This window comes from Ciconia boyciana, chromosome 24 (assembly GCF_034638445.1).
Source record: "Ciconia boyciana chromosome 24, ASM3463844v1, whole genome shotgun sequence".
Classification (NCBI taxonomy): Eukaryota; Metazoa; Chordata; class Aves; order Ciconiiformes; family Ciconiidae; genus Ciconia; species Ciconia boyciana.
The window spans coordinates 8,360-30,410 of record NC_132957.1 but is presented as its reverse complement, the minus strand read 5'-3'; the positions used below and the strand labels follow the sequence as shown (position 1 = coordinate 30,410).

The window sequence follows — 22,051 nt, the reverse complement described above, 5'->3', positions numbered from 1 at the left end:
CAGGGATGGAGATCCCACAGCCTCTCTGGTCCCTGTTCTAGTACATGAGCCATCTCATGGTAGTTTTTCTCCCTCACATACCCAGTTGGAGTTCCCTATGTTCTAAGGTGTGCCCACTGCCTCTTGTCCTATCACCATGCACCTCTCAGAAGAACCTGGCATTGTCCTCTCTACCCCCTCCTATTAGGTAGCTGAAGGCAGCAGTTAGGATCCCCACAAGCCTTTGCTACTCCAGGCTGAATAAACCCAGCTCCCCCCACCTCTCATGCATCCTGTACTCCCAGCCCCTGGTCATCTTGGTGGCCTCCACTTGATTTGCTTCTGTGTGTCGGGGACTTTTTAAAATGTATTTATCTGGGAGCCCCAAACTGGACACAGTACTGCAGATGGGGTCTCACCAGGGTGGAGCAGTTTTTGTGAGGCTCCACATTAACTTTGTCTCCCGACTCTGCTTACCCTCTACTGCTTTTTTGGGTAATAAAATGCAAGTTATTCCAGAAGCTTAAGACATTCTCATTCCCTGTAGGTTGCCATGAACACCGTCTTTGTTTTTTTTATGAGAATGATGTTTGGGATCTACAGACATTTCCTGAGAGGCAGGAGGAGTCTGGATGCTCCCCAGAAGCACCAAAGTGGTGCAAATGCTTGTCTGAGCCAGGTTTCCCTGGGCTGCCATCAGAAGCCAGTGAGCACTGACTGCCTCGTGGTTCAACAAGGAGCTCCTCATTTTAATGGAAAGGATGTCCTTTACAGAGCAAAGTGACATTCTGACTGTCCTGCCCCAAGGAGGCAGATCAGTGTCTGCTTTTGTTGTGTGTTTAGGTTTTTATTTAGTTAATTAGAAGCCTCTTCTTTTATACCAAAATCTGTTTTTGTGGTTGGCACAAGAGAACTCATTGGGACATTTTTTTTCCTACAAGCGTCACTATTAGGCTTTCATGGGATAAAAAGTGGTGGTTTTTTGATCATTGCTCAGCTAGGTCACTGATCATCAGAGCTTTTCAGTTGTGTCTGTTTTAGAATTACAATGTGCTTCCACAAAGGCTCAAGACAGCTATCTAAGAGGGTGTTTCCTCTCAAAAACCCCAGGTGAGACTGACACTGCTGCTGCTGCATTTCTGTGGCCCTCCAGGAATCACACTGTGTATGTAGCAGGGGAATGAAAAAATCTCTGGGAATCTTTGCATGAAAGGTGCCTAAACCAAGAAAAGGCAAACCTGACATCATTGAAATTTGGGAGAGAAAGGGATGAGCGACCAGTGCCACTGTCAAGGGACTGTCATTAGGCACCAGAGTTAACGTTGACTTGAGAGGCCTGGGCAGAACCCAGACCCCTTTGAAAGCAGTTGCAAGACCTGCCACAAGGTAAAGGCCAAGTCCTCTGATATTTTGGGCTCACACTGGAACCCAAAGTGCTCCAAGCCCCCAAACGCAGCTGCGGTGCCTCTGAAGTGCAGCAGCAGCAGCAGCAGCAGCAGCAGCAGCAGCCAGCGCAGAGCAGCACGTGGCCGTGGGGAGCTGGAGCAGGGGGAGGTGGCAGCCCCAGGTGACCCAGAGCAGAGATGCAGCAGGAAGCTCTGTGGGGCAGAAAGGGAAGAAAAGGAGCTGTTGTGGCGGCTGAGGATCGAGCCCCAGCCTTCCCCACAGCAGGTCAGACGTCTCCTGGAGCCTCCCCACACCTGCGCCGCCGCCTCTGCAGCACGGCCCGGCCACCTCCAGCACCCGCCACCGGCACGTCCTCCCCCTCTGCCCCCCTCCACGGCTGCGCCAGGGCTGGAAAGGGGTTGCCGTACTGGGGCGCATGGAGCACTTTGTGCCGTGTCACACCACGCCATGTCCACCCTTCCCCTCTGCAGCTGGGGCCGGTCCCCAGGGACTTGCCCAGAGTCCTGCTGTGCTAACGATGCAGCAATGCGCTGCTGAGCAAGCGTCGCCAGGGTCTCTGAAACGGGGTCCCCCTTGATCTGAAAGCTCATCAACAAGCCATCCCGTCCCCGCCTGAGGTGTGCTGGCGGGGTCCCCTCCACAGGCGTCCTCACGGAGGCATCTCTGGCTGGACCAAGAGACCCCCTGGCATCCCCACGACACAGCTGTCATCAGAGACACCACAGAGGCCATTCCCTGTCCCCAGTGGTCAGAGTTTGGCCACGTCCCGGTGCACACAGCCAGGAGTCGGTCGCGCTCTGACCCACCCGATCAGCTCCAGGCACAAACATGCCAGTCGGGGGACTTTCCCCCAGAAGAGCGGCCCAGTGGAACGATGCGGGTACGCAGGGGTGCAAACGCACCCCTGGGCAGCACAGTCCTGCCCGCCAGGCCCTCGTCACCGCCAGCACCCCGAGGAGAGCCCGGCCTCGCCTGCAGCCGCCCCCCGCTCTGGCACCGCCGCCGGGACCCCCCGCCCCAGGCGGGCACCGGCCCCTCGCCCAGCGGCGGGGCGGGGCGGGGCGCGGTCCTCCGCGCCGCTGGGGGGCGTGGCCCTCTGCCGGCGCCGCTCGTGCTGCTCGGCTCGGCTCGTCTCCGGCTGCAGCTCCGGCCCGGCCCCGCCTCAGGCAAGGGCGGGCGGCGGGGCCGGTGGCCGTCGCGGGGCCTCTTGCCCTTCAGTGGAGCGCTGGGACTGCCCGGCGGCCTCGCAGGCCGGCAGCGGGGCTGAGGAGGCAGCGGCGGCGACACCTCTCCTCTCGGCAGGCCGGGGCGCTGGGCCGGCGTCCGCGGCGGGTCCCGGCCTTCCCCCAGCAGGCCCGGGCAGCCCCGGCCCCTGCCTCCCGCCCCGGGGCTGCGGGGGCAGCAGGGGACTGCCTCCCGCTGGTGGCTGCCCGGCGGAGGCCTGCGGGCAGCAGGGAGGCGTGCGGGTGTGGAGAGAAACGAGTTTCTCCTGGCTGTACCCGCCGGGGCTGCGGGGACCCACGGCAGGGGTGTCCCTCACAGCCCGGTGTCGGTCACGGACCGCGACACAGTCCTGCCCGGGCTTTTTTGCCAGCCCGCGGGGCGAGAGGCCTGTAAAGATTCAGCGACGTTGGTAGTGACATTTTCCAGAGCAGTGCAGCTGAAGGCGGGGTAGCCATCAGCTCGAAGTCTGTCCTCTAATCCTGCTCGAAAATACCGTTTTATTGGAACGGACACTTGAATCAGCGATGTTCTGACTTGCAGGAGACCTGTTCTCTCTGCAAATGTCATCTAGAGGAAAACCTGCATGTAATCTTTTTTTCTTGTATGACAGGATGAGATCTGGTGGAGGGTGTTAGTAATTTACCTTGGACTCTTCTGCTTCCCTAGGCTGGCATTCAGGGAGAAAGAAAGATGTCACTGAAACCATTTACCTATCCGTTGCCTGAAACAAGGTTTCTTCATGCAGGCAGGCTTGTGTACAAATTTAAAATCCGATATGGCAACTTCAACAGGTAAGCATGTTAAAGCTGAAAAGTCAACCTGCAGTTTGATGACTGCTTGTAGCAGTGAGTTAATATGAGACCCTAAATTCAGATCTTGGGGGCTCCTCATTTCCTGCCTTCCTTCACTGACTGTGAAAGTGGTCACTTAAAAGTTGCTACTGCACTTGCACATGCTGAACATTGGCCTGAGAGAGTAATTTGAGCTGTAAGAAACGCTCCTATTTCACTGCCATGTATGGATTTTGTGCTTCAGTGGAAAAAGAGGCTGTTTTTACTGACTGTATTTTGAAATTTTTTAAGTGTTTAACTGAGAAGCTCTAGAGCCTTTGTAGGGGTTTAGGCCCAGGCGGCAACTAAGCCCCACATGGCCACTCACTCGCTGCCCCACAGTGGGATGAGGGAGAGAGTTGGAAGGGTAAAAGAAAACTTGTGGGTTGACATAAAGTCAAACCACCTGGTTTTGGCTGGGATAGAGTTAATTTTCTTCCTAGTAGCTGGTATAGTGCTGTGGTTTGGATTTTAGTATCAGAATAATATTGATAAAAAACACACTGATGTTTTAGTTGTTGCTAAGTAATGTTTACACTAGTCAAGGACTTTTCAGCTTCCCATGCTCTGCCCAGCACACAAGAAACTGCGAGGGGGCACAGCCAAGATAGTTGATCCAAACTGATCAAAGGGCTATTCCATATCATACAACGTCATGCTCAATAAATAAACTGGGGGGAGTTAGCCAGGGGGTAGTGATCGCTGCTCGGGGACTGGCTGGGCGTTGGTTGATGGGTGGTGGTGAGCAGTTGTATCACTTGTTTTTTTTTTCCCCTGGGTTTTGTTCCTCTCTTGCTCTCTTGTTTTCCTTCTCATTCCTTTTTTTTTTTTTTTGTTCCAATTATTAAACTGTTCTCATCTCAACACACGAGTTTTCTTACTTTTGCTCTTCTGATTCTCTCCCCCATCCCACTGCGGGGGGAGGGTGAGCAAGCAGCTGTGTGGTACTTAATTGCTGACTGGGGCTAAGCCACAACAACAGTTTAATAAGTAAAGCAAAAGCCGTGTGCACAAGCAAAGCAAATAATTCATTCAGTACTTCCCATTGGTGGGCAGGTGTTCGGCCATCTCCAGGAAAGCGGGGCTCCATCATGCATAACAGTGACTTAGGAAGACAAATGCCATAATGCTGAATGTCCCCCCCCTTCCTCCTTCTTCCCCCAGCTTTATATGCTGAGCATGACGTCATATGGCATGGAATATCCTTTCGGTCAGTTGGGGTCAGCTGTCCCGGCTGTGACACCTCCTAGCTTCTTGTGCACCCTCAGCCTACTCGCTGGTGGGGTGGTGTGAGGAGCAGAAAAGGCCTTGACTCTGTGTAAGCACTGCTGACCAGTAACGAAAACATCTCTGTGTTATCAACGCTGTTTTCAGCACAAATCCAAAACACAGCCCCATCCAAGCTACTGTGGAGAAAATTCACTCTATCCCAGTCAGAACCAGCACCACCTTGGAGCTCTGTACTCAGAGTATGTACTTATTTCTTGGGCTGTCTGCTGTTAGCTGCTGCCTTTTGCTGGCCTTGCAATCTGGCGGTCAAGTGTGGATGTAGAAAGAGTCTTTGGAAAGTCTCACTGGCTGCTGGCGGTAGATGTTTGTTGTGCTCTCGAGACTTTTTCTCTCAAGGTTCCCTTTCCACTGCCACTCCTCTTTCAAATGTGTTTGTGACAAACCTGTCCTGTTGTTTTGAAACAACAGCGTGCCTCTCCTGCAGGCAGAGGGGCTGAGCAGGACTTTCAGGATAACTGCTCCTCTCAGTTTCTAGAAGGTACTGTAGTGGCAAGCCTCAGAAATGAGAGGGAAGGGAGAGTATTTTAGCCTGTGGTACTGCTGGCATGCAAGGAAGAGAAGGGAAAACAGCCTGTGGGTGTGCAGGGGACAATGAGTAGGAGGGTCGTGGGAGGTAACAGTTGTGTGGTAAGCCTCAACTAGGAGGTTCTAGTTAGTAGCCAGCAAAGTAACTAAAGCACAGGGTGCTGAGTAGTCTGGTCACCTGGGGAAGATGTCAAACAAGTAAAGAGGATGGTCCTTCAGAGGTGAAAAAAGACTTTCCCTGAGGGTATTGTGCTGGAGGAATCTGCTTGTGTCTGCTGGTCCGACACACAGACATGATGGGCAAGTGCTTTTGCGAGTGGGCGAAACCTTGACCAGCTTACTCAAGTTGCTCTGGAGCTTTTGGGTTGAGAGGGAACTCAGAATCCTGGAGGCTGCGATCTGTAACAGTCACAGAACTTTGAGCTGCTCTGGAAAAGGAGCTGGAGCTGCTCAGTTTTAAGGGTAGTATTGCAAACCAGGTGCTTATAGATTGTGTCCTGCTGAAGGAGTGTTCTGTAGAGCTCAAACTTGGTCTGAAACTTTATGATTTGTTGCTGTCTCAGCCTCTGATAAATAATTAATAATGATAGTATTCATAAATATCAATAAAACCCTCCAAAGCAGTGGCTCAGCATAATCTGGCTCCCTGTTTACATCCTTCAAGGCTGTGATCATCAGCAGACAGCAGTTCAAGGTTGGTGCCCTCACAGGCTTTTGGAAGGTCTTACAAACTGTTGAGGTTAAATCTCTTTTCAGATGGTTGCAACCATGCAGAAACTAGGACTGAGATCCTTTTGAGTCAGCAAGTATCCCTGCATCAGAGAAACAGAACAGCATTGTGCCATCCTGAAAACCCTGTTTTCATGCCAGTGAGGTTGCAGAAGGGCTAAAATGCCGTAGGTGATGACTCAAGCATCTGCCTATAGAGTGGTTTTATAAGCGTGAGTGAATTTCCTTTTGCAATCAGATGTGCGCAGGCATTGCCAGAGCCTGGGTTTACTCTGGGAGTGACTGTTGTTAGCTGCAGAAGAATGGAAGAGAATGTGCTATGAACATCATGTCCATTGGGCTGTCTCCAGACCTGAAGCTCCATTAAATCTCGTGCCACACTTCTCTCCTTTTTCCTTTGTAGGCTGGCTCTTTGAAATTCTGTTGCATGACTTTATTTTGGGATGAATTGAAACGCAATTGTTTCTTTAGCTTTGCTTATGAGCATTTTGCTGGAATAGTGTCAGATCCATGAGGATTAACCTTCCTGCTTGTTTTGTTCTCTGTGTTGATATTGGAGAGGAAGGTGTGTTGTCTGCCTTGTGGTGTCATGTAGTGTTCAGGAGATCCTTGAAGTGTTGCTCTTGTCTGTGACTAAGCTCTTTCCCTCAGCGTAATCCCTTTGGAAGGCACTGCCAGTATGTTTCTGAACAGCCCGCAGATGTTTGATCTCCTGATGGTAAAGAGAGCACTACATTTGTTTGAGTTTGGCAGTATGTCATTGCCCCTGCATGTCTCACGGTTTGTGTGCACTGCAGTGTCAGTTCTTGCAATTTGTTGTTCTACTTGAGGGAACAGGGCACAAGACTTTTGCAGCACCTTTTGTGTTTCATAATAACTGCTGCAATTGGTAGTGAGCTCATCAAGTCAGTGTTCACATCAACATGGTCAAACATAGCAAAAGCAACTCCTTTTACAGCGAAACTCATTAAACTCTTCCCCATTGTGTCATGGTTGTGGTGAATAGGGGGTTCTTATTCACTCCCAATTTGTAAGAGAGAGTAAAGGAGTAGGTCCAAAGTGCATACATAGCCTCATGCCCAACATAGCCTTATGCCCAAAGCAATGCTGTCAGTCAGCCTGCAGATTTGGGAAGCGAAACTCCTTTTCCCCACAACAAGATGGTGACCGATCTGAGGACAGGTTCCCAAAAGCACATTGAAAGAGTTGCAAGAGCTGATCCCAGCTGATCACAGAGCTGATGATCTACACATGCGTGCAGGCTTTTGCTAGAGCGAGGTCATCTTCACTGAAGGTCTCCTGAATCCCCAGGGAAAACCAGGTAACAATGAAGGTTCTTCCCTTCTTTAATGATTCAAAGATGACTCTTGCATCTCTACACTTCAGGCTTAAATGAAAATCATCACCGCCTCCTCCCCAAGTCCCCCCAACCCAACCAATGAATCCCCTGCAGTCAGAACAGCAGGTCTGACATCCTTGTCACAAGCCCCTGGATGGTGCCTTGATTTCTTCTGTTCTTTCCACGCTCTTTTCCTCATCACCACGACAATGTCCCTTCCTGAATTGTACTTTTGGCTCCCTGCTGATTCATGAAGACTTCATGACCACAGTGTAAGTCTTGGGTGGGTGATACCTGTCCTTCTGCTGTGGTGTGCTGTGTAATTCCTTTCATTAACTTGTTCCGTATCAAGCAAGGAGAGCGCCTTTCTGAAGAGGAAGGAAAGTTCTCATCTCTGACCAAGTTCTGGCTGGGGACCCTGAATGTGGAAGATATGAGAATGGCTGCCTACCAAACCATATACTAGGCAATACATGCATAATTCCTTACACTCCACTGTATTTACTTCTTTCCAAGTAACAGTTATGTGATTTGTTTACTTTTTAATGGGTTCGGATTTTCTTTAAGACCTTCTCTCTCCCTGTGCATTTTATTGTTGGCCGATACCTAGCAGCAATTTCTGAGAAGCTGGCTTACAAAAGATGTAGTTAATATTTGGGAACACAGTTTGATGTTGGCTGTACACAGCTCCCAGCGTCACAGGGCCTAGCTCCAATGCTGTGAAGGCCCGTTCCTCTGCAGGTTTGCACCGTGGAGGGGATTAAGACACGTGTCCTGCCGGTTCCTTCTTTTAGTCCCTTGAGTAGAATGGCATTGCGATAGGCTGGAAGGCAGAGGTGCTGGTTTGAGAGCACCTTGTCAAAAAAACAATCCTAAACGTTACTGAGGATCAGCTGAAAAGATCTGATCTCTCATCCACTGTATCCTCAGACACCCAAAATACAAATGGGCAGAAAATTCACAAGAAACAATCCTTGTGGAATAATGCATGTTTTTTAAGAACAGTAAATTACGAATTCATCTGCCTGCTAAGTATTTTCTCTGTGCAAGGGGAATGATGTTTTGTTGTTGATTAAACTCTTAGAACAAATGTAGCTCCATTGCTTTTTGATTGGGGTGGGACTAACTCTCTGTTTGTTTCACAGCGCTCCTGACCTCGACAACACTGAAAGTGCTGTCAGGGAGTTAGAGGTAGGAGATGAAGCAGGTCCACGGGACCTTAGCTGAATATTAAGCTGAGCAAATCTTTTGTTTGTGATGGGACTGAGGACATTTTGTCAAATGCAACATTTCGAGTGAGAGTAATGGGGAACTTCTCTGGGAAGTACAAGGGTGAAAAAAATGACGTAAATGAAAACTGTCATCAACAGGCAGCATTAGCGTAGAAGAGGAATGCTTTTATTTGAACTACTTCAAAGAAGCTACTGACTGTTAACATTGGACAAATGAGAACTCCTATTTGTCAACCTAGTTGCACCCCATTCCTTTCTGATTCCTGTTCAGATTCATTCTGCAGTAGCACTTTCCCATGGTTTTGCTTTCAGCCCCAGACCTGACCAGTGCTTTTAACTTCTCGGGCTTGACTAGCTGCCAAACCCTCTGACTTTTTCAGGACCTGTGGCAGTACTGGTGAGCTAGCTTGACAGAGGGTAGTCTAATGCTAAATTGCACATGCTTTCCTCGTAGCTGTGGAGGTAGTGGAGCCAGTGGATGTTCTTTTAGCGATGCCATTACTTTGTGACCAAGCTTGGTTGCAACCGACGAGTTCTGTTGTTGTCATATTCTTCCCGAGACAGAAGAAAGCCCCTGCCATTCCCAAGGAAATGAGACAACTATACTGCCTGCTTAAAAATGCTCCTATTACTTAATTTAAAAAATCTTCAGAGTACAGTAATAGCAGTATACATATTATTGAGAAAAATGTGCTGATTTTAATTGATATGGAAAATTATAGTTTAATTTTTTTTTTCTTTTTCACTTTTGAAAATATTGAAAGGTATTACTAGAAAAAGTTTCCTGTTTGTAAAGCAGGAATTTGCTGGGGCTGAATGACGGTTCCTTTGTAACTGAATTGGGTCAATATTCAGAAAAAGAGGAATATGTTTATTTTTGAAACAGGTCAATACTACATGTGTTTTGCTGGCAGAAAGGAGACTTCTTAAATTTAAAACTTCTTAAATTTAAAAGCACACCTCCACTCTCCATAGTAATGCTTCTATGTTAATTCAAGATTAAGATACTCATTCACTTCAATTTCTATGAGTCTGTTAGTGCAGCACATGCTAAGGTGATGGGAGGGAGCGGGGCGAAGAAGGGGAGGAAGAAAAGCAACATACCTAGAACCTGCTCTTCTGTGATTCCCACAAACTGTAAAGTAATTTTAAATTTTTCCCAAGCCTTGAAACTGTACTTCACAGTGGGATTGTGGCTATATTGTTAATATTCTTCCTTCGTTTCTTTTTTTGGCCTCTCCAGGAAGCGATTCGAGTAATCCTTGGAAATCTTGATGATTTACATCCATTTTCTACAGACCACTTCACTATCTTTCCATGTATCCTTTCATTCCTACTCGTAAAAGAGAAGATTCAATGACTTGTATCTGTTGGGCATCGCTTAATTCAACGTTCATGTCTAGTAGCGTGCAGATCTTTAGCTGGAGTATGACTGCTTTGAGCTTTGCAGTTTTACTTTAGCTGAAGGTCCTCCGCAGTTGTTGCCTTCACCAGAGAGAGAACTGATGCAAAAAGAGTGTTTTGCAGTGTTTTCAGATGAACACCCCTGTGTTCCAATTCTGATTTAGCCAGAGAAAATGAATGTGTATATATATAAAGTCACAGGAAGCCCACCTAATGCAGTTGCAAGCAAAGCTAGTGCATTGTTTCAAAAGGTTAATAAAGCTTAAAATGCTCCTTACAGGCTCAGCAATGTTGGCCCGCTAGCAGAGAGGACGGCAGTAGTTTTCTTCTAAAGTACATTAGGATTAAATATTGTAGTTGCTCTATTGTAAAGGGTTAAAAAGAAGTTACTCTCCTGAGGCTCTTGTTGAAGAGAAAAGTAAGTTAGTTGAATGATAAGCCTTTTCAGTCCTAAGGTGTGTCAATTTGTGAATCAGATCAGGCCCTTTGGCATCACCTCCTGTAGTTCTGGGTCCCCAGGAGTAATGAACACCCACATGTTTCCGCCTCCAAGGCATTCCCTTCCAGTCTTGGAAGACTGCATTATTGCCACATCTCATAATAGAAGGCAAGAACGAGGTCATCCTCTTTCTCTGTCGGAAGCTGGTACATACGATAGCAACTTATTCCTGTTATGCCAGGAAGAGAAAGTAGCCAAGAGCATCGTCAGACAGGAAGCACCCAAACAAACGAAGCTTCCATGTTGGTTTGCTTCACTAAAGCTCAGCCAGTTTTGCCTGCATGCTTGAGGAGTGTTTGATTCATGAGTGTGTATTTCTAGAACTTGGAGGTCTATCCACGTGCTCAGCCAGCACTGGGCCCTGACGAGAACTGCAAGCTCAGAGGCCTGGCGTGATGAGTTGTCCTGCAATCTGTGTGTTGGGCTCCTCTCTGTAGTGTAACTTGTAGTTAATCACCAGCTGTGGGAGTCCTTGAAGGCAAACTCAAACGAGCAATTTCACCCCTTCAAGGAACTGATTGTGTCAATGTTTCATCTAGGCAAATCTTGGGCTCCATCTCCAGTCCTCAGGATGTTAGTTTCTGCTAGCAAATGGACTAAAAGTATTCATGTTACCTGTTTCTTCCTGAGATCAGAGGCATGTAAGGAGACTGCTGTCTAGTGTAATCCATTCTTGCGTGCGTGAGCTCCTAGGTGTCAGAATTGCACCCACAGGAAGGAATGTCTATAACTGTGGTGGTTGTCATGTCAATTAGCTTTTTTCCTCCCATTGTGAACTGTGAAGTAGATGTAATGATGCTACTCTTGTGAATCGTAGTCCTTTTCAATTTTTAAAATAATTTTTAAAATAATTACTTTTTAGTTAGGAAAGCTGATGAGGTTTTATTCATAGGGTTGGGAGAGCCTGGTGTGTTGTTTCTTTTGGGAGAATGTCAGGGCTGAAGCCAAATACAGTTAAGGAAACAAAACACTATTAATACAAGCAACTGATGGGAGAGCATCACCTGGATGTGGATGAGTGTTTCTTGTAATGTGTTACTAGTGTTTTTTTCACAAAGTTCGTACTGACAGATTGTATTTGCTCCCTTATACACATGTGCAGTGTGGTATGACTTTGGAAGCTTTACAAGAAGACATTGTCAGGACTCCCGCTCCTTTGAAATGTTAGTGCTATGTTCTTAAGTCTTATCGTTGTTCTCAGATTTGAGTAAATGGGAGAGAGTATCGAAGATGAGATTCAAGCATGAGAATGTCCACCTTGTGCCTTATCCCTACATTTGCACTATGTATCTAGAACTCAACTCATTTCAGCAAAATGTATCTTGTGGTAAGTCACTATGGTTATTTTGGAATTAATTAATTAATTTGGAATTAATTTCTGGAAACATATATGATCTATGTCTTGCTTTTCCCTTTCCCTTCATCTACTGTGTCTTTGAATGAGAGGGAGCAAAACCGCATGCAGGTATGGCTGTACCATGGATTTGAAATAGAGCAGAACAGTGTGTTCTCTTTTGTCCTGTATTGCTTTTCTAAAATTTCCTGAATTTCTCTTTGCCTTTTCAACCACTGCTGACTCTTCAGCTAGTATTTTTATGAAGCAATGCCCAGTGGCTCCCAACCTTCTTTATTTAACGTCAGTAGCTAGGCTGGAACCAGCACATATATAGGGACTGCATGTTTTTTCTTCCTTGTGCTTGACTACATTTGTTGACGTTGAACTTCACATTCTTTGTTTCTATTTTCCTAAAGAAAGAATGCATTTGTTTTTCTAAATAATGATAGTAATAATGGTAATAATGTCTTTTGTATAATTAGCAAAGGTTGTCCCCTCACTCGTGTCTCATTTTCCAGGTTTTCTATGAATGCCCTGAACGGCCTCAGGCCCCAGCTGAGACCTCTGTGGGACTCTACATTTAACCTCCTCTGTTGTGAAAACTGAGTGTTTATTCTTACTATTTCCTGTTCTGATTATTGGTCCCTGGGAAAAGCTGCTGGTTTTTCTTATGACTGCTTAGTATATATTCTGGTCCCCTTTATAAAATGGCCAAGTAGTCATTTCTTAGTCTCATCCATTTGCTTGCGTGTAGCATCCCTTCTCAAATATACCATGTTTAGATGTAAAAACTTCTAAATGTGGAGAGTTCACTCACTTCCCCGTACACCTTGCTCCAGTATTTAATTGCCCGGTGCAGATAGTTGTACAATGTTTCTATTCTAAAATGATGCACAGCATAACATGCTGTTACTTTCAGGCACTGATGTTTCAAGTTTCTGTTGGCAGGGATTTTTCTTCAGGAAAATATGTATGGATGCCATGCATGAGAGGTTAGCTGGCCAATATTCTATGGAGGCTATGCTCCAGATGTCCTTGCATCTTCCATGTGGTGTCCAAAACACAGAGTAATGACAACAGTTCTTCAGTTCCTTTTTCTCTTCTGAAGACTCCTTTGATGACTTCAAGAAAAGCAATTGTCCCCATCCTGTCGACACGTGGTATTCATAGCCAGGAATTCTAGTTCTGAAAGAGCTGTATTTGCAGTTTTTCAATTTCAACATATCATATGCAAGTCCAGCATGGTTTCTAAGTAGTTTATCTTGTTCTCGGAAAGTTCTCGGAAAGTGAGGTGCAATGCAAAAATGTACTTTTAAGTTGGTTAAAGAAAGTCCAGTCACCAAATATTCACCAAAGTCTATAATACCTCTGTTACAGGTAAAGAAGTAAAGAAGGGCAGTGATGAGCTTGTAAGTTGTGTGTGTGTTTTTGTTTTGTTTTGTTTTGTTTTAAAGTTATATTCTAAATAGTCTGGAGAAGCAGAATATATATATATAGGCAATGCTATAGTTCTCCTATTTCTAGGTATCAGTCAGGCAATGTAAGGTGGCACTGAATTCTCACTTAGAACCACCCAAGTTGAGATAAATCTTCCTGTCAATTCCAGTGGACTTTGAATGAATTCCTGCCTCAGGACCTGAGAGCCCTGCTGGCTTGGGTTAAATGTGTTTTCTACAAGTCTGAGCTGAGCTGTCCAATGGTTTCTTCACTGTGAGAGTCTGTATGAGGTCAATATTGCTGAATAATTAAGTAGTTTCCTAGATGCTGTGTGTGTCATAAACAACAAAGTTAAGCTTCTTTGGAAAGTTTTTGTTTAATGAGATCTCAGGGTAGGGTTTTTTCCAATACAGGTAAGTGTCTGAAGATGGAGTGAATTAGTGAAGATGTCCTGTCCAGATTCCCCAAAAGAAAATCGCACTGTCTCTGCTAGCATGACATTCCTGCTAATTACATTGCTAGGCCTTCCTCTAAAAACAGAGCACATAGGATGTCCTGGAAAGCAGTATGTCTTGTTTAAAACTGCTGAGCATAATTCTCTGGATGGCCCCTGAGTGCTTATCTTCTGTTTGAATAAGCCAGCTAATCTTTTACTCCTGAATCATTTTTTGGGTTTTGTTGTATAAACATGAACAATTTTGCGAAATATGAATGTAGTTTAACTCTGAATTTTGTTCTAAAATAGAAAAGTCAAGCTCAAATTTTATCAATACCAAGTTTGCAATGTTTTGAAGGTCAAGAGAAGAAATAAAGTGTCAGAAAGTACTGCAGTGGAAGAAACAGTGAAGAGGAGAAGAGTGGGAGTCGGAACAGAGACCTCATGCCCGCAGTCGGGTATGGACAGGTCAGTTGACTACAAAATAGTCTTCCAGGGCACATATCAATATTTTTAATGTCTCTTGTACCTTCCTTGTATTTCACTCCTGTATAATCCTTTGCCCCATTTGTTGTCTTCCTTCTCTTCCATAGGTGACAGAATCTAAGCAGCATTGCCCATGTTTGGAGAAAAGTTGTCATATGCTTTCAGGTTCCCATGCCATTAACTAGAGGTCTTCCTGTTTCTCTCCTTTGTGTCAACATTATCTGTAGAATCACAGTGGGATGAGAACTCAGTAACTAGACAAAGCAGTGCACCGGCTTGCACACCTGAGCCAGGGATGACAAGGGAAGAACTGGGACAGTTTTCTAGCTGAATCCCAGCCTGTTCCTTGGAGTTGGCTGATGAACGCTGCCTGTCAGCTTGAGGCTGAGATCTATATCTGTGGATTTCACAGAATCATTGAGGTTTTCAGGACCTTTGATATCAACGAGTCCAACGCTTCCTGCTCAAGCAGGGTCACCCAGAGCAGGTTGCCCAGGATGTGTCCCCTCAGGTTTTGAGTAGACTCCAAGGGTGGAGACGCCACCACCACTTTCTGCGGGCAGCCAGCTGCAGTGCTTGTCCACAGTTGCAGTCCAAAAGTGTTTTCTTGTGTTCAGATTTAATTTCATGTTTTGCAATTTGTGCCCTTTGCCTCTTGTCCTGCCAGAAGGCACTGCTGAGGAGCGCCCAGCTCCCTCTTCTTCATTCCCTCCCATCAGGTGTACCTTGATAAGATCCCCCCGAGCCTTCTTCAGGCTAAAGAGTCTCAGCTCCCCCAGCCTCTCCGCATATGAAAAGTGCTCCAGTTCCTTCATCATCTTTGTGGCCCTTTGCTGGGCTCACCCCAGTGAGTCCCAGTCTTGCCCTGGGAAGCCCAGTCTGGACAGAGCACACAGACTGGCCTTGGCAGCCCTGAGCAGAGGGGAAGGATCACCTCCCTCGAGCTGCTGGCAAAACTCTTCCTAATGTGGCTCAGGATGTTGTTGGCTGCCTTCAGTACAAGGGTGCAATGCTGGCTCATGGTGGCTAACTTCAAGCTTAGTTCTTGACTACCTTTCAGAGGCAGGCCCATTATTAGTTACAGTCTAGCAGGCTTCTTTATTTCATGGTGTGTAGCTTTTAAAAAAAGAAAATTCATGTCTGTATTCACAAGTATATTCACAAATACGTGGCAGAGAGTCCCAGATCCAGCGTTGTGATCGGAAGTGTTTATGCTCACCTTTCCCCTTCTGTGGCAATGTACAGCCCATGTCAAATGCTCTCCCTTGTTGTCTTATACTCTACCCAATTCCCAAATGTATTTCATCCAGAGATTATAAAAGGAGAAGTCTGAAGCCAGTTCTTTTCCTGCTCATACAAATGTAGTATTTTCATTTCCCTCCCCTCGCCCAGTTTCTAGTCACAATAAAACTGCTGGAAATGAGCGCAGAATGAGGCCAGGAGCCAGAATGCTTTCTAATCTCTTTTAGCTAAGACATGAGTTGTAGATTCATAAAATATAAGGCCAGAAAGGGCTCTTTCATGATCCAGTCTGGCAGTTCTCCCTTAGTCCTGTGTCTTGCCCCAGAAGTTACACTATTCCAGGAAAGGTTAAAACAGTAAATTATTTTAGAGCACGTTCTTGATTTCAAAATTAAATTGGTGAGGCATCAACTTCAAGCCTTCCATCATTTTCTTCCGATGGCTCTGTTAGACTGAAGAGCTCATTCAGTCTGAGCATTCCCTGCCCGGGAAGGAGTTTGTCTACTGTAATTGGACCACCTCTTGATCTTTTTTCTTTTTGGACAAGCTCTTTTGCTCATAATTCCTCATGGGGGATTTGGATTTGGGTTTTCCTGGGGTGCTATTGAATGCTGAGCTATCAAAATGTCCAGGTGTCACTCCCCAGTGATACTGATCAGCTCAGAGAGCACTCATGTGTGTGTGTGAAGCCAGGGTTGTTTTTCCCCATGTGCATCACTTTGTACCTCTCTGTACAGTTTCCTCTGCCATTTTATTGCTCCATGACTGAATCTTGTAAGATCTTTCTCTGGTTCTTTGCTACCTGCCCTTCTCTTTGTGTCAGTAACCTTGTAGGATTGGCAAGCTTTCTCAAGTTGCTGCTCATCCCCCTTTCCATGTCATGTAACACTTTTTTTCTCTTTAACTGCTTGTTGGTTTTACTAGAAAAGCAGAAAGCCTAATACTGGAATGAGTGCATATTTTCATTTGAGACTTTGAAACTTGAGTACAAATATAGATTAAGGGTATCTGTCTTGTTGGCTTCTAACGATTTCTAACGAAATACTTGGAGTAGCCATTTACAAGATTGCTTCCTTTTTGTGACTTTTTGTAAACTCAGTTCTTACTTATTTGACTTCTTTTTAGAACTGGAGCTGAGTGTGTTCACCGTATGAGTAAAGCAAAGCATGGATTTGAAACGGTAAGCTACAGAATATTCAGAAAGAGACAACAGCATCTGTTTAGTCCTAGATTCTTAAGTGGCAAGCATAAAATTCCTTCAGGTAATTTTTTTTCCCTTTTCACCTGCATCGAGACATCTTTGATTCCTGCTCATCAAACTTAGCCAAGGGATGAGTTTTACAGGGAGACAACACAAGCTTTTCTGTCTGTCAAGCTACAAACTCTAGGGGTGAGCTTAGCCTCTCAGAGATGAACCTGAAGGATGCCCTGCCTTGTCTTCAGGACTCCAGTCCTCTTTTACCTCAGATGCCCCTTTGTGCAGAACTCCATGAAGGGCCAACAGTGGGTGCTGACACCTTGACACTGGCTTCAGCGTGAGTACTTGCCGCTCCCCACTAGTGTCCTTTCTCTGTGCAGATGGCCTTGCAGGCATCTCCCTCTTCCTGAAACTGTCATGCCTTTTCCCACTCTGGCATCGGAAGGCAGATTTACGACAGGGTAGTTCCAGAGGGATTGGCAGTTGCTTTCTAAACCCACTGTTCTCCAAAGACCTTGTCAGGAAGGGAAGATTCTTTCTCTTTTAGCCCACAGGCTAAAAGGCTGCTCTGACAGAGCTGCTGTTAGGCACACCCTTTAAGTAACAAGGTCTTCCCCAGGACCCCTGTTCTCCTCCTCCTGGCTGTTGCTCATCCTCCCAAATGTCCTAGTGCATTTCATCCATTTTCTGGATACTGATACCCATTCTCAATTTAGTTCAAATCCCTGCCACACTATCGTGTTCCTGGCCTTTTTCCCTCTCCAACTCTTAGGATAGTCTTTTCCGAGGAGGCAAACTCAGTCCTCTTGGGACTATCCACAAAGAAAGTTGCCTGGTAGTATAAAAGGAACAGCTTCTTCTCCCACTGTTCCTTGGGAGGTGAGCAGTTGCATCAAATACCTGGATTTCTGCATGTTTCTGCATGATGACATGCTGCCCCCATTTCAGGAAGCTTTTGGATTTCTTCACAACTGGCTGAGCCTTTAAGAAAATGTCATTTGTGGGCTTGCTTGAAATCTCAGATGGCCAGGGCATACTGCCTGCTTGCTCCTGTAGAACTGGTTTCAAGGGGCCAATGCCAGCATAATTGCTCTGCAGGGATTCACTGCCTATACAATAGCCTGCAATAGCCTACTAGTTGCATGGTTCCCTTCAGCCTACACAGATAAACTCTTGTATTGAAACAGCCCTCACCTTGTTGTAAGCCAAAACTTTATTTCAGAAGAAGTTTTTGACAGGTTTGTTGGATTTTCAAGATAGGAAGGAGACTGCCTGGTAACTCCTCAGGAGCACTCAGTACAGAAGAACTTCTCTAAAACAAGCAGGCTTATTTGTCTCTAAAACATGCATCACTTTTCCCCCCCCGCCAGCTTACCTTTGCAGGATTAGTGACAGGTCTCTACGCATACCCTTTCTGGCTTCTTTCCTCAGGTGCTCCAAACACTGTTGGTGAGATGAGGGTCCCACTTTGCTATAATCACTGTCCCCAGAATGCCTCCACTCCTTGTACAGTGGCTGAGTTTCCCAAACGTTAGAGTCCTTGAAAGCTGGTTAGCATGGTTAGCTGGTTAGCGCCAGGTTAGCATGTTGGACCCTGAGAAATAATGTGGTAGGTGGCAGACATCACCATAACCTCATGTTGTGTTAACTAATGTGGGAGGATGTCCTGAGCTCTTTCCAGGTAAACTGGAACTGTGATGAATGAATCAACTCAGCAAATACCAGTTCAGGTGAGAAGAACCTTCTCCAGAACAGATGCTTGTGCCACCATGACTTGTACCTGAAATTTGCACTAGTCAGGGCACTGTTACACTGAGAGGGATGTCCAGACGCAAACTGTTGTCTTTATGAAAGCAGAGCAGATAGCACGAGTACCACATGAAATCATGGGCAGATGACCTCTCCCTTATGTGCATTTTTAGGAGATCAGAGCCAGGTGCTTGTGACATGCTTTCTATTTGGTTTGCTTTCCATTTGGTTTCTTTTGGTATTCAGGATGAGAAGAAAGATTAGGTTTAGGAAAAAACGTATCAGTAGCTCCTGTACTTTCTCAGGATTCTTCTGGTCATTCCTCCAGGGCTCTTGTTCAGTTTATCGGCAGTGTATGACTTTGGATCCAAATCCACCTGGTGTTTTAGAATGCATCTCAAAAAGGGAAGGGTCTCGTTAAGCATGAAGGAAATCTGACTACTTAGTACGTGTAGGATTGACTTTACAACATTGGCACTCAGTTCAGAAGGAGGATCATGGAAGTGCCGCAGTCACATGGCTGTTAAATAGATTGCATTTCCAGCTCTCGTCCAAATGCCTTCTAGGCCTGCGATTTTGACAGTAAGCTGTCTGGTCAGGGTGATTGGAGTCGAGCCTGCACATCTTTCCACTTACCAAGTGCACCAGGAGAAGTCAAAGAAAGGAAGAGAACTGAGAGACGCTCAGCCTGTCACTGCAGATAATTTTCCTAACTTAGTTAATCCTCTGAGACTAAACTGCAAAAATCTCAAGCCATCTAAAGTTTGGAAGTTTGCCTGAACCTGACCTTAGTGCAAGAGAAACACCATCGGGGAGTGGATCTGTTCTTCTATTATCTTCTCTCTCTGACAAAGCTGTTTTACTCTCTCTTAAAGAAGCTTGCATGCTGTTTTTGTTGTTTGTGGTCCTTTGTATTGCTGATAGCCGTCCTAATGGGTATTCCTGGCTCACCTCTTGCTTCTGGCACTTTTCACTTTTGTACCTTCCCTGTTACTCTGTTTCCTATGAGTATGTCTTAGCAGGGCTGATGTCTAGGGGCCTGTGTTGTCCAGTGGCTGTTATTTCCCACAGCACCTCTGTTCATGTTTTTTAAAATCTCTGCCTATGCCATAGCTGCTGTTATTCTTTCACTATCTGCTATATTAAAGTCACTCAATGAATTACAGCTTTATGTTAGGCCTGTGAATGTCCTGAGGAGGGAGGGGTAGAAATATATTGGTGAATAAAGTTCTCATAGTAGCAGGGGAAAAAAAAAATCACAGAACAAGAGAGTAGACCTTGCCTTTTAGTTCTTAAAGCGAGCAAGCAAACAAAAATCTCCCGTACAATAGAATTTTACATTGTGTAACAGTTCTTGGGTTCCTTTTCCTTTCAGAATTCCTCCAAAGAAAATGAGTATGAGTTTAGTCCAGCATCCCTTACCGTGGGCTGTAACCAAGTGAGTTTCTGTAAGTAAGGACTTCCTGGATTGTTTCATTCAAATTGGTCATATGAAATCAAAAGCTGCAAGGATTACATTGGTATGCGTTTTCCTTTAAAAATTGTGTTTGGTATTTTCCAGCACGTGAGATTAGGAATTGGAACCACCGTAAAGCGGTAGGTCACCAATGATTTTGGCTGAAACTCTCATCCTGCGTAACAAATTGCCACCCGTAGAGCTGGGCTACGCAGCTCTTTCAGAGCTGGACTGTAAGATGGGAGCCTACCTCCCAATCAGTCTGCATTGTGATTGCTTTGAAACCTCCCAGGCATCATGTCAGTCGGAGTCTGGACCCACCTCTCAGTTTCAGGGTCTGCTGTTGGGTATGCAGGGAGCATGGAGAGAGCGAGATTGTGTTTTTGTACTTGCTGCTGTTTCTTACAGGGGGACCTGTGGAATCTAACCTTGAACAAAGAACAGCAAGTGGTCAGGCTGAGGGTGCAATGCAGCTACTGCAGCAAATGGACCAAATGGTAAACAAAGGAAACGTAGAGTCAGAAGGAAGAGGTCTCTCCAAGTTCTGGAGAAGGTACTAATCCTGCAGCTATGTCTGAGCCTGTGTCAAAGACTGTGCCTGCTTCTGGCAGTTCAGGTGATTCTACCTATCCATCTTGAAGAACGGATACCTTTTTTCTGTGGTTAAACCAAAGTCTCCCAAGGCAAAGGAACATTCAGGGATGTTCTTTTGTCTTGTGGTAAGGTGCAACATTCCCAATAAATGTTCCTCTTCTGAGCTGTCTTTGGGAAAAAACTCCTCACGGGAGGGTTACTGATCTCAGTCACAGCTCTCATCCAATGTGGCTTTTATCAGCTGAGGAGTGCCATCTCCAGCCCGATTTCTAAAGGACTTAAGCACTCCCCATTCTAGCAGGGCCTTCCTGGGATGGACCTTCAGTCCCATTAAGGTAAGTATGACCTTTATTTGGCCTCTTAGCAACTGTGGCCTTTGTAACGTTGACTCCCAAAGACACCATTTTAAACCAAAATTGAAGTAGCCATGCCAACAGGTGCTGGGCATTGCTGACTAAATAAGTGCTCTAAAGCTGTCGAAGCTGTGTCGTGCAAGAGTAGTCTGTTCATTGCACAGCACAGTTGAACATCGGCAGTAGTTACAGTGTTTGTTTGATAGGTGAGTTAGTTTTGGAAGAAATAAAACTCCTTGTTAATCATAATGTATGCTGGTCCCTTCAACTATTGAGGCTAGACCATTATGGCATGAGTTATTCTTTATGTTTCCTCTATTTTTTCAGTCTTCCTCTGTATTACTTTGTGCTGGGGTTGTGTCGTTCTTGGTGGACAGAAATTACCTTGTGTTACAATTCTCAGAGAAGTATTTTAAGTATAATGTGCTCTTTTTGTTGTTGTTTCCCCAGCATAATCTTTTCGCCACTACAGCATCTTTTTGGTGGAAAGAACTGACCTGGAAGTACTAATACCTTGTGGAAAGGTAAACTTGTAGCATGAATGTCGGGTTGCATTGTTTCTTTTGTAATTCAGCTTTTCACATTGCTTGTCTCAGCTATTAAATGCTTTAAATGAAATTCTACTTTGTTTACATTTTCAAATTAACGTACTGAAGATGTTGGGTTAGAATGTCTTTTTCTTCACAACCTAGAGTTTTTGGAAAAGGAGCAACAAGCTTTAAGATTTTGATCTTTGAATGTCATAAATTGGGAATTTTGCATTTAAAAGTTATTATATGAGATTCTAATAAAAGAAGCATCAACTTGGAACTGCGTGTTATTTTAATCAGTCCTACCCTGGCAGAAAACACTCTTTCCCTCCAAGAAGTAGAGGCTTCTAGTATTAGATGGACTCCTGTACTATGCTTCACAGCATTAAAAACGTCAAAATTGGTGAAAATATTTTGGATTAGATTTTACCACTACACTACAACTTGTGTAATTATTTATGCCTTTGATATGTAGTGGGATGAGGCTGGGAGTTAAGATTTCAGATGTGCCTAGGGCATGCTCAGGCAGCTTTTTGCAATTACGCTAGTGCATGTACAATAAACCATCATTGTTCAGCCATCTCCTGAGCTGAGACACCGTAAGCACGTACATGCACAATGCTAGTCTAACACATAACACTGAGTGGTTGTTAGTTTACCATTAGCAACATGCAGCCGTTTAACTGTGTCTCAGGGGTAACTTGTCTGTCAGAATGAGATGATGCTCTAAATGAGTCAGATAATGCAACACATGGTCTGTTTGGCTTTTTTCCACC

At 45.4% G+C, this 22,051-nt stretch overlaps 1 protein-coding gene across 1 annotated transcript; it reads left to right on the top strand.

Annotated features, from left to right (window-relative positions):
* Positions 1-3,300: 3,300 nt before the first annotated feature.
* On the top strand, positions 3,301-21,241 carry MAJIN (membrane anchored junction protein). The gene is made up of 10 exons (XM_072845559.1): positions 3,301-3,401; positions 8,469-8,514; positions 9,799-9,874; positions 11,660-11,785; positions 13,172-13,203; positions 14,026-14,135; positions 16,521-16,575; positions 19,718-19,790; positions 20,207-20,351; positions 21,196-21,241. Exons 1-10 carry the CDS (start codon positions 3,301-3,303, stop codon positions 21,239-21,241), a joined length of 810 nt encoding a protein of 269 aa, XP_072701660.1.
* The last annotated feature ends 810 nt before the right edge of the window (positions 21,242-22,051 follow it).

Excerpts from the sequence above, each read along its gene's own strand:
- MAJIN (XM_072845559.1), top strand. The coding sequence starts at position 3,301 with ATGTCACTGAAACCATTTACCTATCCGTTGCCTGAAACAAGGTTTCTT. Across the intron at positions 3,402-8,468 it reads CGATATGGCAACTTCAACAG|CGCTCCTGACCTCGACAACA; the intron begins GTAAGCATGTTA and ends TTTGTTTCACAG. Across the intron at positions 19,791-20,206 it reads CTGTAACCAAGTGAGTTTCT|GGGGACCTGTGGAATCTAAC; the intron begins GTAAGTAAGGAC and ends TGTTTCTTACAG.